General features: G+C 43.6%; 1 protein-coding gene across 8 annotated transcripts in view; it reads left to right on the plus strand.

Moving 5' to 3' along the window:
- PATJ (PATJ crumbs cell polarity complex component) overlaps window positions 1–15,365 on the plus strand; it is a 212,504-nt gene that overhangs the window by 24,682 nt on the left and 172,457 nt on the right. For 6 of the 8 annotated variants that reach the window (XM_065555402.1, XM_065555401.1, XM_065555406.1 and 3 more), the window contains 4 exons: window positions 5,542–5,644; window positions 6,589–6,680; window positions 8,140–8,281; window positions 8,579–8,713. In XM_065555402.1, coding sequence (XP_065411474.1) covers window positions 5,542–5,644; window positions 6,589–6,680; window positions 8,140–8,281; window positions 8,579–8,713 — 472 coding nt within the window. The remainder of the gene's footprint in view (window positions 1–5,541; window positions 5,645–6,588; window positions 6,681–8,139; window positions 8,282–8,578; window positions 8,714–15,365) is intronic. The other 2 variants (XM_065555403.1, XM_065555408.1) reach the window with 1 other exon arrangement.

The following is a 15,365-nucleotide window of genomic DNA, read 5'->3' on the forward strand; positions in this document are numbered from 1 at the left end:
CAGAAAGAGAGAGCACAGCCTTCACAAGTGCTAAAGCGCTTCAGACAGACTGCAACATATTTTGTTCATTTGAGCTTCCAAATATACCATAGTATTAAATGATCCTTTATTTTAGTCATCAGCTCAGCCTTCTGTAGTCTTCTACAGTATACTATAAATACCTGTTATCTCAGGGCCAGACTGACCAGGGCAGTATCAGTGTTGCAGAATGTATTACAAAGTGAATGATTTGATTTAACAGGATCATAAACATCAATAAATGGAACATTTAGATCTCCTTCCTAGCTTATTACATTCTTGCTCATCTGAGTGGATTTAAAAAACAATGCTGACTTTTTCTTTCCTAAAATCCAGCATGCATTATGACCAGAACAGAATTATTCAGCCCAGTGAGCTACTTCTCTTCATGAAACATAAGGGTAACATCTTCCTAGTCTACGCAACTGTCTTTGATGGGAAATGTATTTTAAACATTTGAATCTTGTTTTAGCAAATCTCCTCCTGGTCATATCAAAGTTGCTTGTTGTTTTTTTTTGAAGTCATCCTCTTCAGTTTTGAGTAATTAAAATCAACAGATGCTACACTACATGTACAGTAGGTCTGGAAACATCAACAAAGCTGGGCTTGTACACCATCTGCTACTAATGTCTAGTTAGATTTAGGTGTGGAATCTCTGAGTAGCCTTTTCTTTCTTCTCTTGTTCTTGATTATAACTTGGAATCTGAGAGGAGCTGTTCTTTAAAACACTTTATGTTTGCACTCTTTCCCACTGGACCAGGTTGCTCCAAAGGCATCTCTTAGCTTCTGGTGGGGGAGAGTACTTCACATCTCTCTGGAGAGACCTGTCTCGCTGAAGATAGGTGATGTTGAGCTATTATGGGGAACCTGTTCAGTTCTCCTCCTCTGAAGTGAGGCTGCAGTAATAGCAGAGGACTGGGGAATGGAAAGAGCCTACACTCCAAGTGGATGAGAATGGAAATTTTCCTACTTCCTCCTGTCTTCTCACCTGCCCTCTCGAATTTTCCACCCCTTCAGGAGATTTTGATGCAGCCAAGAAAACATTGGTTAAATAAATGTCATCCTGAGTACTTTAAGCTTGGTGTCTTGAAAGAGGAACATGTTTAGTGCTCTGAAAACAAGCATTTCATAAAGAATCTATATAGTCACGTAGAACCATTTGCTGGCTTGGTCACATTTTCTAAGACTATATATACAGCCTTAACTTTTCCTTCCCTAGCACGTATTATTTTCACATTTCCTGCTTTAGAGACTGACCTTGCAAATTGACTTGTTCAGCAGTATACGTGTGCCATAGATCAAGCTGCAGCATCCTGCATGCTCTAGCTGTTGCAAGCCTTCTAAAATGTCCTCCTTTCTGGTGTTAGTTTTGTACTGTTTTTCCCACCCCTTTCCAGGGTCCTTCACGTTTCTGAGACATCTAGAAATGAACTCAGATATTGCTAGTCATGACCAGGGGTGAAAGTAAGTCCAGTGACTTACCGGTACGCTGGGGCCAGCTCTGGCCCCCGGAAGGGGTGGGGCCTAAGGCAGAAGGGGCGTGGCTGAGGGAGTCGGAGGGTATTTAAAGGGCCCGGGGCTTCCCTGCTTCTACCTCCCCGGCCCTGTAAATAGCTGCAGGAGCCCTGGGGAAGCGGCGGGCAGGGGCGTCTCTAGGCACCAGCAAAGCAAGCACGTGCTTGGGGCAGCCCATTTGCAGGGGCGGCAGGGATCCAGCATGGGAGCTGAGAACCAACAGGGGGCCCTGAGAGCTGTAGTTCCTTGGTTAGCTCCCTGCCTATAGAGCCAGCCCTGGAGCAGGGAAAGAACTACATTTCCCAGCATTTCCTTGGCCACTACCAACAGGAAAGAAGGGGAGGGAGTGAGGTAGCTGAGACCTCATGCTGCAGCTTGCTATGAATGGAGAGCTGTGCTCTGAAGGGTAGGGATACCATATTTTAACACTAAAAAAACAGGACACTCCACAGGGAGGGAGGGTAGCCCCACCCTGCCACCATCCACCCCCTCCGACTGCCCCGCACAGAAACCCCAACCCATCCAACCCCCCCCTGCACCCTGTCCCCTGATCACCCCCTCCCGGGACCCCTGCCCGTAACTGCCCCCCAGGACCCCACCCCCTACCTGTCCCCTGACAAATCCCCGGGATTCCCATGCCTATCCAACTGCTGCCTGTCCCCTGACTGCCCCCCCAGCCCCTGACCCATCTAACCCCCCCCTTCTCCCTGCCCCTGACTGCCCCTCCGAACCTCCGCCTCATCTAACCCCTCAGCCCCCTTACCATGCCACTCAGACCAGCATGTCTGGCTCCGCGTAGTGCCAGACACACTGCTGCATACATGCTGCTCTGCACCCCCGCGGAGTCACAGGCCACCCCCACCACCACCACCTGCCTTCCAGATTTGAACACCTCAAAATTCAGGAGTGCTCAAGCTCAGTTTGGGCCGCTGTTACTTCATTTCTTCCAAATCAAATATACTGATCCACTGTAACTTGCTGTAGAAAAAGTAGGATAAAATTGAGCAAGAAATGCTTCCCAGTGGTTATTAGGACTGGAATTGCTATTTTCAACAGCCATTGTTTGTTTGTTTAAAAGGAAGACAGTGATATTGCATTGGCAAATTCCCCATAGAAAGAAAGAGTGGAAGAAAAGAATAATAAAGGCACCTCAACTTTTCCTCATTTATGGAGGAAAGTCTTATAATATGCATCCAGATATCCTCCAATCACACAAGCTGAAAATTGTTCCACTTTACTGCAGTTCTGTAACCATATGGGAACCAATCCTGTCTGTGTTCTGTGCACATCTAAAATTCACGCTGAATGACCTGCCGTGGGAGCGAGTTACCAGTGGTGCAGGTGGGGGAGGGCGGGAGAGATCCCAGGGCTGGGGCGGCAGGAGGTGTGTGTGTGTGGGGGGGGCAATGGTGGGGGGGAATGAGGGAGCCCAGAGCTGGGGCAGCAGGGGGGTGCGGCAAGGAGCCCAGGGCTGGGACAGGGGGCAGCCCAAAATTTATTTTTTTTTGCTTGGGGTGGCAAAAAACCTAGAGCCGGCCCTGGCGGCGGGGCTCCAACAGCTATTTAAAAGGCTGGGGCAGCAGAGACAGCTGGAGCCCCGATCCCTTTAAATAGCCCCTGGAGTCCCCCTGCTATCCCTGGGCTCTGGGGGCTATTTAAAGGGCCCGGGGCTCCCCTGCTTCTACTTCCCCGGCCCTTTAAATAGCCGCTGGAGCCCTGGAGTAGTGGCGGTGGGGCTCCGGTGGCTATTTAAAGGGCTGGGGCAGTAGAAGCAGCGGGAGCCCCGGACTTTCTAAATAGCCCCCAGAGCCCCGTAGCCCTACCCCAGGGCTCCAGCTGTGGGGCTCTGGTGGCAATTTAAAGGGCCTGGGGCTCCAGCCGCTGCTGGGAGCCCCAGGCCCTTTAAATTGCCCCCTGGGGAAGCCGGGCCACCCTGGTTCGGCAAACCGGCTCTTGCCGGTACGCCGTACTGGTGTGTACTGGCTTACGTTCACCTCTGGTCATGACATCAATTGCATTCTTTGTTGGCAGAGCCCAGGCATTTAGATTGAAGAAGTATCTGGTCAATTTTCTGGTAGATTAGTCTTTGCAGAAATTGACAGCGGTAGCTAATGTGAATGTGTTTTTCCTGCTTCATTTATTGTATTTTTTAAAGGCAGGTCACGAAAATCACTTTGCACCAAGGAATCTACTGCACAATTTTTTACTACCAGAAATCTATAGCAATTTTTTACTACCAGAATCTCGTTCTCCTCTGACTTCTGAGAAGGCTTTTACTAGCTGAGAATTTTACAATGGCAAGATTTTTCCAGCATTATGATTACCGCTTAAATCAGCAGAAATATGTCTTGAATTGCCAAGTAGTTTGTTGTATATTAAACCACTAGTTTTGCATTAAGCTACCACAGTTCTCTACCACAGTTTCTAAATCCACACTCCTTTGTGTATACACATGTAAGGAAACAGAAAATCTTATACAGTTAGTCATGAGCAAGGCACATACGTGCAAGGCACATAGCTACAACCCACCAATTTAGCCACAGCTCGGGAATGGGTTGTTATGTTTGGGATTGTGTGTCTATATTTCCCAGAATCCACCCGTTAAGTCCATATTCTACTACTCCACTTCCAGTAACGTTCCATAGATGAATATTTTTGCAGAACTAGGAAATAGCGTCAGTCATTCTGTGAAGTGCTTCTGGTGCTAAGGTTTCTGGTGTTGCCTTTGAAGGAAAGGTCCTGGACTGTCAAAATGGCTCTGTGGGGAGAAACACAACCAAAGATCAAGTGAGCAAATCCAGAGTGGGGGATGGTGAGGGCCAGCTTCAGGGGACATATCCGTAAATTTCTCCTCGGATCAGACCATGTCTGAATACCTTATTAGATTGTAACTATTTATCTAAGAAAACATTGAACAGATGATTCAGAAGCCAAAAGAAGTGCCAAATTATGTACTATTCCATTCTTCTCTGTTCTAGTTTCCCTTGTTATGATGAATGGTCTTTTTTTTTTTTTTTTTTTTTTTTTAAAGCTGTAAAGCTTTTAAAAAAATTCTCCAGATTTTCTCCCCGCTCCCATGATTTAACTTGTACTCAGTGGAAGTGATTTTTAATGTGGCTTTGACTTCCTGTTATCACTTCACCTTCTAAACAAGTCCTTTGAAGCATCCACTTCTCTGTACAGTACAGTCCAGTTCAAATCAGGATAGTAATCATTTCAAACTTGCCCTTAAATGTAATTAAGTAGATATGCATATGATTGATATAAAATAAAATGGTGTCTTGCACACCTAGCTTTATCTTGAACACCATATTTTAAAACGTGCTATATGCATTTGTTGGGTATAATTACCAAAAAGTGCATATCATTGGGTTTTTTTCTGGTAGCACCCACAGTATGTTGGATGCTTTCCAAACATAGGAGTGTAACAATTTCTGGCTGAAGGAGCTCATGAGCACGTTTTACACTAAAGAGAACACGTGTGTGGTTTCTTTAATAATTGTAAGGAATCAAAATACTTTCCATTAATAAGGTCCAAGAGAAAAATAATTTTTGATAAAGCCAGGGGACTGAGAGCCAAGTATTTTCTGTCTTCCACTGGCATGGTGTCATGATGTCGTGTACCTGAAGCAATTCTCTATTCCTAATTAACCAATAGAGACTTTCCAAAGCACTTACTGTGTGGCATTAGGTACTGTGATAAGCATGGCCCCTTGGCTGTATATGAATATCTTATGTTTTTATAGATACTTATTTCTGATATTGTATATATTATATAGCCAAGATTTTCAAAAGTGACTAGTAATTTTGGGTGCCCAAATTGACAGCTTTATTTTCTAGCCTCTGGAAGTGAGACCCCCTTTTGAGGTGTCTGAAGTTGGTCTACCAAAATCACTGGTCACGTCTTCAAACCTTAGCCTGTAGTTTAAAATGTTAGTGATATAACAAACTTTTTTTACTGTAATGTGGGCATTCAGTTTTATAAACTGTATAATATTTTATTTCTAGGCTAACACCACTCTTTTTGATACCTATGACGTGGAGCTTACAAAAAAAGATGGACAAAGCCTCGGTATAACAATTATTGGATATACTGGAACATCTGATGTAGGTGAGTTATACACTGACTGATTATGAAAGACTAGAGCAGAGGTTTATCAAATGCCCAGACTGGCCTTATGTTTTTGCTGAAGTCTTTGATACATGCCACATAGCTCAACATGCACTTTCATTTCTTTAATGAGTTCGATGTCTGAGATTTAAAGACCTATTAGATTATCCAGTCCATCTCTCTGCCAGTGTAGGACTGTAAGCATCTCAACAGTGTTTAATGTGTGTGCCATCTTCACAAGGTGATTCTTTTTCAGCAGATAGCTATTTCATACTTTGCACTAGTGTCTGAGCTCTGGGAGCACACCAAAATATCTGTACGTAACTACGGGTGCACCGAGTGCTTTTGTCCAACTCTACACATGAGAAAGAAGGAAAGCTTTTTGTGATTTCTATATATCCCCTTACAAAATATATTTATACAATAGAAAAGTGCATTTGTGTGAGATTTTTCACAAGGGATTTGTCTGATTTAAATTATTGAATTGCTAAAACTAAATGTAAGAGGATGAGCGAGGCCTTGATCCAGCAAAGCACTTAAGCACATGCTTCACTTCTAAGCATAAATACTCCCCTTGAAGTCAAATTTATCATATGTAAGTGATTTGATGGATCAAAGCCTGTATAGGCATGGAAACTGACCTATCATAGAAAGGGACTTTTCTGAGCAGGGTAAATCAACAAGGGCAGTATATGGTTGCTTGCATTGCTGCTCTTCTCTTGAGTGCAGATTTGGAATCATGCATAACTAGTAAATTATGTGAGTGTTGTGATTTCAATGTTCATTTGTGACTAGGAGGAGATGCAACTTCATTCCACTTGTGGACCCAGGTCTCCAGAGGTGCATGGTTCTTAAGCTCTAAATAAATGTGTGCTTAACAAAAGGCCCAAATTAGTACTTTCTTTTATTTATTCATTCATTTGTTTTTGTTTTATATTTTAAAGCAGATTCTTCAGGGATCTTTGTGAAAAATATAATACCTGGCAGTGCTGCAGATCACAGTGGCCTTATACAAGTCCAGGACAAAATTGTTGCTGTAAGTGAAATATTTCATTGGATCAATTTTGGAACTAGCGGTTATTTTACATATATCTGGATTTTTAAAACACACTCTCTACTAAAGCTTGTTCTTCATTCACACTAAAGCACCTCCAGGTTGTAAATGGGAGGAACGTTGGCAAATTTATGACTATCAACAAGAATTACTATTTGAGCTAATAGCTCTGGTTTGCAGTGGTTAGATTATTAGTGTACTACCAAAAATGTGAGAGAATCATAAATAGTAAAACAGAATAGATGTTTGGATTGAAGCATCTTAGAGCAGGGATCTTGACTTAGGGCCTGATTAAAGTACTGAGCATAGGGTGACCAGATGTCGGTCGGGACGCATTTTGTCTCAATATCCGCCGGCTGCACTGTGTGGTGTTTTTGTTTTGTTTTTGTTTTGCTCAGCTGGCGGCTCCTCACCTCCTCCCCCCCCCCCCCATTTGTCCCGATATTGTCACCCTAACTGAGCATCTTCAGTTCCTGTTAAAGTTAGTGGGATATGAAAGTGCTCGATACCTTGCAGAATTGTGTCCTTTATGCCCATCTATAAGTATTTAACATTGGGTTGACATCACCAAAATATTAGTAACGCAGATGTTAAAAAATATCCTTTTCTTTATAGGTGAAAAAATTTAAAACCTGCTGGATAAATGTCAGGGCCACGTTAACATGTAATGGCTAACTTTGCATTGGTAATACAAGTAGGAATAACTCTAAAGATTTCTTATAATGAAAAGAGAGATCTGACTTTTACAAAGTGCATATAAAATATTTGGGAGCAGATGTTCTGTAGATACAATGCCTAAACTTTCAAAGCCTGGCCTCTCCCCCGTTTGGTTCCCACTTGTACTTACAGCTGCAGTTTTGTGTGTGCATAGTCTAGTCAAGGGTCAATAGAGTTTACCCACTTCTCATTTGGGGACTGTGGAGTCCAGGTTAGATTAGTCTACCCACTCCTTTTTTTACCATTATGCACTGATTGCGTACATGGTTATCTGCATATTTATGTGTGGAGGCTTGGTAGAGGTTGGCAGAAAACTTATGCTATGATCTGAACAGACTGTTAATCTCTCAAACTCATCCAGGAAGCTCCATGCACAGTACTGTGCAAGCTGCTGTCTGCACACAGTATCTCTGCTGAAAAGCAAACGTATTTTACATTTCTGTAAATCTAGTAAATTGCTATTTTGTATTGGCCCACGCCTGCTATCAAGGAGAAGTTTTTATTTTTGTATTTTTCTTTTAAGAAGAAACTTTGAAGATGGCATTTATCTGATTATTTTGAAGTAGCTGAATTAATGCAATTCTTCTTTTGCAACCATTGCAGTCTGTGAGGGCCATCAGTATAACTGTGAGAGACGAGTTGCACTGTTGGTTTACATGTCTCTGTGAATGTTAGAACTCAACTGTAATCTGATGTCTATAATCTGATGGTGTTTCTGTACTAGGTTGATGGGATTAATGTTCAGGATTGCTCCAACCAAGAAGTGGTGGAGGCGCTGCGTCGCACTGGCCAGGTGGTGCACCTTACCTTGCTTCGACAGAAACCTTCTCATGCTTCTTTCTCTTCAGGAAGATCTTTAGAGAGAGGTAGTCCTTTTCCTCCCTTTGCCAATGGTTAATTTAATTGTTCTTCCAATTTATAATGACCAAAATAAACGTTTAGGGCCTGTTTCTGTGAGGTGCTGAGCAACCATAAATCTTGGGCTTAAGGGTCCTCTGCACAGAATCAGACCCTTCGACATAGGATGTAAGGGTGTGTGGGGAGTGGAGTTGAGAGCAAAGTTTCTGTAAACTGAACAAGGAAGCTGCTAGTGGATATTGGTTAGCATATCCTGTATCCTGTGTACTACCTGGCTGACTTGAAAGTTTTTTGGATCTTTACAGAGCAGCCAAATATGCCAGCCTTAGTCCTGTCTGGAGCTGTAGAGACGGAAACTAATTTGGTTAGTGAGAATGAGGAGGATCAAGAGGACAAAGATAATTTTGAAAATGAAAAGAAGCAAAATCTACACAAAATAGGTATGTTGCTGTTTGTTCTCTCCTGTATATCTACTGACTTCTTGAAATTCATTTCTTTAACCCAATTTTCACAGTGATGGGACAGTTTGGCTTTCTTTGCCTTGCACAATTTTAATTTTCTGCTCTTCAATGCTTTTTTATTTAACTGAAACCAAAATCTAAGACATGAGGCAGTAAACCGTGAAGTTTTTCAGTGGTGGGAATGAAAAGGCACAGATGCATTTCTGGTTATGCTAGAGGGAAAAACGAGCATTTAGCGACTCTACTTATGTAGAGGCAGAGGAGTCGATGATGCCAAGGGACAGGGAAGGTGATAGAGTTGCTAAAATAATGGAGGCGAGAGGGAGGTTTATTTGAAGAAAGATGAGTGCAGGTTTTGCCATACTGAGCTTGAGGTGGTGGCAGGACATCCATGAGGGAGAAGCCAGAGTGAGAGTTGCAGATAGAAGACTGAACGGGGTAGTGCCTCTCTTTATCCATTTCTTTTCAGTAAGTACTTCTGTACAAAGGCTCATCTGTAGTCTCTCAGCTCAGTGTGCTGGAATTTAGGCAGTGTAGGCATTATTGATATTTCAGACAGGATATAGTGCAGTTAATCTGGTGATGCTGGGTTTATGAGTACTGTTGCTCTTTAGACTTCTGCAAACTAATGACATCGGAATGGTTTTAAAGCTAGGTAAAGCTATCTGTGGTATATAATGTCCTACAGCCCTAATCAAGAGTCCATGTGTGGTAGGACTCAATTTCCTTACAAAATTAAAAAGGCTCAAGATACTCACATTTATCAGCTACAACGTGCTTTTTCATAAGCTTGTATCTTTTTTGCTTGCCTAAAATTTAAAAGCATTCATTTAGTTGGAAACTTTGTTCAGACTGAAACGTGTATAAAATTTCAGCCTGGAACAGAATTTAATGGCCAGTTTAAATTCCAAAAATGGGTGCTTATTTTGGAAATGCTGACAGGCTCTTAATTATAATGGGGCTAAAGTAAACACTGCTAATTTAAGGCCCTGCCTAAACTCTGGAAGTGCCTTTTAAAAGTTAATGTAAAAGGTGTGTTTTATAAAACATGAACTATTTTCCTTTAGGCCCAATTGGACTAAATTTTTATTAAATTTTCCTGAAGAGGTATTAAATAGTAATGCTGGCCCGCTAAACCATGTTTAAACAACTCTGTCATGATACATGGTTCAGGAAACAGTGTGCATGGGGCCTTAAACTTTCTGCTAGCAGACTAGAGAGGCAATTTAACTTACAGCTGCATCTGTAAGAGTGAAGACTGGACGAGAGTGCTTGTTTGTTTCGTGCAGCAGTATATAAAACCTGAAGAGAGAAGCTAGTTGTTTAGTCAGAAAGTTATGAATCCAGACCTGGATAGAGAACAGCGTGTAACATTAGGGAGGAAAAAGCTGTTGGAGAAATCAAAAAGCTATGCTGTTTGAGAAATCTTTAATCCAAAGCGAAGGACACATCGCTACATAGTGAGCCTGTGAGAAGGGGAGATCTTCAAGACAAAGAAAAAGGTCAGCGTTTGAAAGTTCCAGGGATCTTAGTGTACACTTAAAAGTTAGGCTGGCATACTTACGTTGGTCGGAGGGCTGAGAAAAACGCACCCTTGATCAACATAGCTATGTCAACCTGCCTCCAGTGTAGGAGCAGCTATGTTGACAGAAGAATGCTTCTGTCGACAGAGCTAACTTTGGTTGGGGAGGTGGTGTTCCTACACCAATGGAAAACCCCCTATCATCGGTGTAGGCTATGTCTATGCTACGGGGTTATACCAACAGAGCTATGCTGGTAAAGTCTCTGTAGTTTAAACACACCTCAAAAAAGGCATTGTATTCCAGGAACCCAGTGCTAGTAAGGTGGGGAAGAAAAACTACATGAAAGCAAAGAGTAAAGAGGCAAAGTTCTGAAGATGTAGAATGTTACTGCTAATGCAAACCATTGCTGGGAAACAATTCCATTTCTGAGGCCTTGTGTAATATAGCATGTACCATAAACCATGAAAAACCAACCCAGAGAAGTGACCAAAAAATTGGGGGTGGGGAGAAAGGAATCTCATGGTACTGGGTGGAGGCACTGGAATGAGATATCTTGAACCAAACCTATAGATCCAAAAATCTTTTCAATTTTCAGGAAGTTCTTTTTAATGGGCTGAGCCTCAAAACATCAAATATGGACATGTGAATTTAGGGATTGTTTTGGGTGTGGGGGAATGATCTTAATTTTCAGTTAACTGAACACATTAAGAGCCTGATCCTGAGAGGTGTTGAGTGAGCATTCCTGGTGGCATAGAAGTGCATATCGGACTCCACTGGGAGTTTCAGATGTTCAACCCCTTTCAGGTTCAGGCCATAATTTTGTAACAGAAAAAGGGAGTTCATAGTCATATTTTATAAAGCCAGAAGGGACCATACTCTGTAAGCAAACTCTGGTTAAACTAACTGTCCCTATCTGGATAATCAGGACAGAGGTGACAAGTCTGGTAGATTCTGGGTGTGGTCAGACCCTGGTTTGGGACCACCTAATCCTGAATCCTGAGACAGGGGTGGGGGAATTATTTTCTTACCGGGTGTCCATGGGGAGGTTAAACCCTATCCTAATGCGTGGATGCAGTTGACTGTAGGGGAACACAGGAGGCTCCTGTTAGCAGGGCTGGCCTCAATGCTGACCTACTCCATTATCTGAGGACAAGATTGGGAGTATTTATCTGAGTTACTGAATGGAGTTAAGACAGGCCTGGATTGCCCAGAGAGGCTAACTCAGGAGATCCAGTCCCTGGGGTGTTGGTAGCTATAGGTGAGGAGCTACACCCTGGAGTTGGGGTGTCTGGACAAGAAGATGGTCCCTCAGAAGCCCCACATAGTGACGAAATGATGCCAATGCCCCAGTAGGACTGGGGCATCCTAACTAGAGGGACCAACTTGGCCAGAGATCAGAGGGAGGATGAGACCTTCAGCCAGGCCTATGACCAGGTGTCAGTGGACAACAGAGAGGTAATAGACCCACATCGAGCAGAGCAGTACCCACAATTTAAGCTCCGGCCTGAGCGACTATACCAGCAGGAGAGAGACCGACCGACTCGTGAAATTTGATCGCAGTTCCTCGTTCCCCAGTCTCATCGGTGCAAGTTCATGTGGTTGGTTCATGCTGCCTCTGCTACAGGCCACCACAGCATGAGGAGATTTTGGCCAGGATTCTAGGCTGCTTCTACTGACCCGGAATTCACCAAGAAGTCAAAGACTTCTGTAGCTTATATCCCAAGTAGCAGCTCATTGGGCCTAAAGAGGGGTGACCAAAGCCCTACTAGTCCCATTCCCATTTGAGAGAATCGGGATGGATCTGCTCAGACTCTGAGAAAAGAGTGCATCTGGTTATAAATGTATACTGGTCAGACCTGATTATGCCACCTGATATCCGGAAGCAGTCCCATGGCACTGCTCCAGTGCAAAGACTATTGCAGCAGAACTTCTAATGGTCTTTGTCCACATCAGTGTGCCTAAAGAAATCCTAACCAACTGAGGCACTAATTTTGTGTTCCATCTGTTGAAGGAGACTTGTGAACTATTAAAAATAAAGACCCTACAAATGTGCATCAATCACCTGCAGACCGATGGTTTGGTCAAATCGTTCAACCAGACCTGAAAAGGATGTTTAAAGAAGTTTATTACTGCATATCCTAGACACTGGGATCAACTGATCCCCCTCCTTTTTATTTGATAGTTCGGAGGTACCCCAGTCATCTACTAGATTTTTCCTGTTTGATCTCTTTTATATGAGAGACTACCTGGGGTATCTTAGACTTTGTCCATGAGATGTGGGATGAGCAGGCTCCTAGAACAGAGAATGTTGTACAGTACATACTAAAGCTCTAGGAGAGGCTTGAAATCCTGGGGGCCTTCACCAAAGAGAATCTGGCCCAATAGTGAGCCTTTAACAAAGGGATGCATATGTGTGTATTTAAACCTGGGTACTTCTGCTCCCTAGCACAATGTCCAAGCTGCTTACTAAGCATTAAGGTCCATATTAAGTATTACATCAAGTGGGGCCTGTTAATTATGAAATCAGACAAGAGGAAGACAATGCAGATCTACCAAAGTAACCTCCTGAAGGCCTGGAAGGACCAGGAGGGCTTGTTTATAACTTCTTATCCATCTGAGCCAGAATTGGGACCCCAAACGTCTACATTCCTGGACCCTGACTCAATACAGATTGGGGGGAAACTTCCATCCAGAGCAAAGGGTCCAAGTGAGAAACCTTATGAATGCCTTCCTGATGGGGTTTCCACCCCAGCCAGGATGAACTCACTTTGTTCAACATCATGTCCAGATAGAGCAGGGACAATGCACCTGGGAGAACTCCCTACTGCTTCCCAAAAAAATGTGGGATGCAGTGAAACAGGAGCTCTGCACCAGGTTGGAGCTAGAGGTCACTGAAGAATCCCACAGCGACTGATGACACCCAGTTGTCCTGGTCCCTAAACTGGCTGGCATGATCCAGTTTCTGTATAGATTTTTAGAAAAGTTAATGCGATCTCCAAATTCAACACATATCCTATGTCCTGGGTGGTTGAACTACTAATCCATATGGGTGAGACTCAATATAGTACAGCATTAGATTTTACCAAGGGATACTAGCAGATCTGTCTCATACCAGAATCATGTGAGAAAACTGCCTTTGCTGCTCTGGTTTATATCCTTTAAGGACTATGCCCTTTGGCCTCCATGGTGCCCTAGTGACATTTCAATGGCTCCAGTGACCCAAGTTCTCCGATCTCATGGTTCTTATGCTGCAGTTTATTTACAGGATGTGGTCTTCTATGGCTGAGACTGGGAAGCCCACTTGCAACTAGTTGCCACTGTCCTCCAGTCCCTGTGGGAAGCCAGCCTAACCACAAACCCAGCAATGTGTAAAATTGGAAGGATGACATCATCTGACTGGCATATCGTGTGGGGAAAGGTCAGGTCCAATCCCTGTAGACAAAGTTCAGGCCTTAAAAGCCTGCCCAAACTCAACCACAAAAAACAGGTCTGGAGATGCTTAGGGCTTGCAGGTTATTACTTCCGGTTTGTGCTAGGGTTTTCCATGATAGCGGCACCTCTCATGGACCTGATTAAGGACAGCTGTCCCTGGAAAGTTTGATAGCCTGATGTCCGCAAAAAAGCATTTAAAAAAATGGATAGGCCGCTTGTGTAAAGAGCCTGTCCAGTTCACCTGAAACAGAAAACCCCCTGCTCTGTTTTCGAAAGAACTTATTTTGCAGACCAATGTGTCGGAAGTAGGCCTGGGGTGGCAATCATATCCCAAGAAGTAAATGGAGAGAAACATTCCATGCTATTTTTTAGCCACAAGCTATTCCCTCAGGAACTAGCATGTTCTGTGATAGAAAAAGAAACCCTGGTGGTGAAATGGGCTGTGGAGTTTCTCTGATATTACATCCTGGGAAACCCATTGAAGCTGGACACTGATGGTGCCCCTTTGAGGTGGTTAATTGCAGTGAAAGACACGAATCCCTGCCTTATGCACTGGTACCTGTCTCTCTAGTCATATGCCTTTCAAGTACAGCATAGAGCTGGAAAGGCTCACCAAAAGGTGTGTTTTTTGTTGTTTTTTTCCTGAGGGACAGAGGGCATAGACAGCTGGCCTGGTTCCTCTGATGCCATCTTGAAGGGGAGGGGGTGTGATGGGGTATACAAACCACACATTGGGCAACATTATAGGGTTAATGAGCTGATGTGGCTCAAGTGGCTCCATCCCACCACACCTGTGAGAGATGTCAGACATGGAGGGAGGAGCTCAAAATGGGGAAGCCCAGCTCAGTTGAGGGCAGACAAGAGCTTCTTGGATGGCCACAGCCTGGTAGTCCCACCCTGAAGGATGGAAGGGCCTGCTTCACCTTTTGAGAGCACTATTCCTCTGTATTTGCCTGCCAACTTAGTTGGGGGCCACAACTTGACAAGGGTTTCTGAAGAAAGAGAGCTTTACCACACTTGTGGAATAGTTCATTTGTGTTAATTCTCTTTGTTCATTGACAAACCTGGAAATGGCAAACTAGTTGGGGCTCTGCCATAGGGCTGAGCCTCTTATGACTGGAACATGGGTAGAAAAATACCTGGATGGAGGAGAGCAGAGGCGCAGATGAATGCTGGGACCCAGCCCAGGGCCTAGGGGGTGGACTGGAGCAGGAACTCTGACACTCCTTGGTATTCCTCTGAGTTGGAAGGATTGTCTGGATGTCCATGCACGTGGGCAAGGGTAGGCATTTGTTTGATAAAAGATGCATGATAGTAAGTGAATATTTTTGTGTTTGTGTAATTATGGTTCATGCTTGAAGCAGCTGGCAGGTAAACATAGTGCTCAGTCTGTACCTGATAATGAAGCGAAGTGGGGCTAAAGAAGAGCATCTATTGACATAAACCTACATTTAATAGTTAAAGAGAACAATACTTATCCCATATTTCATGAATTCAGGAGACTTCAATGTAGACCCAGTTAAAAAAGACAGTGTTCTTTGACGAATCCATAGTGTAACTACAGAAGCCTATCTCTAAAGAATCTATTGCAGGCTTAATTCTTGATATAGTTCAATAAAGAAACAAAGATCTGACTAAATCTGACCTGAAATCCTCCTGTGCTTGCATCTCTTGAG

Source organism: Chrysemys picta, chromosome 8, assembly GCF_011386835.1.
Source record: "Chrysemys picta bellii isolate R12L10 chromosome 8, ASM1138683v2, whole genome shotgun sequence".
NCBI classification, from domain to species: Eukaryota; Metazoa; Chordata; order Testudines; family Emydidae; genus Chrysemys; species Chrysemys picta.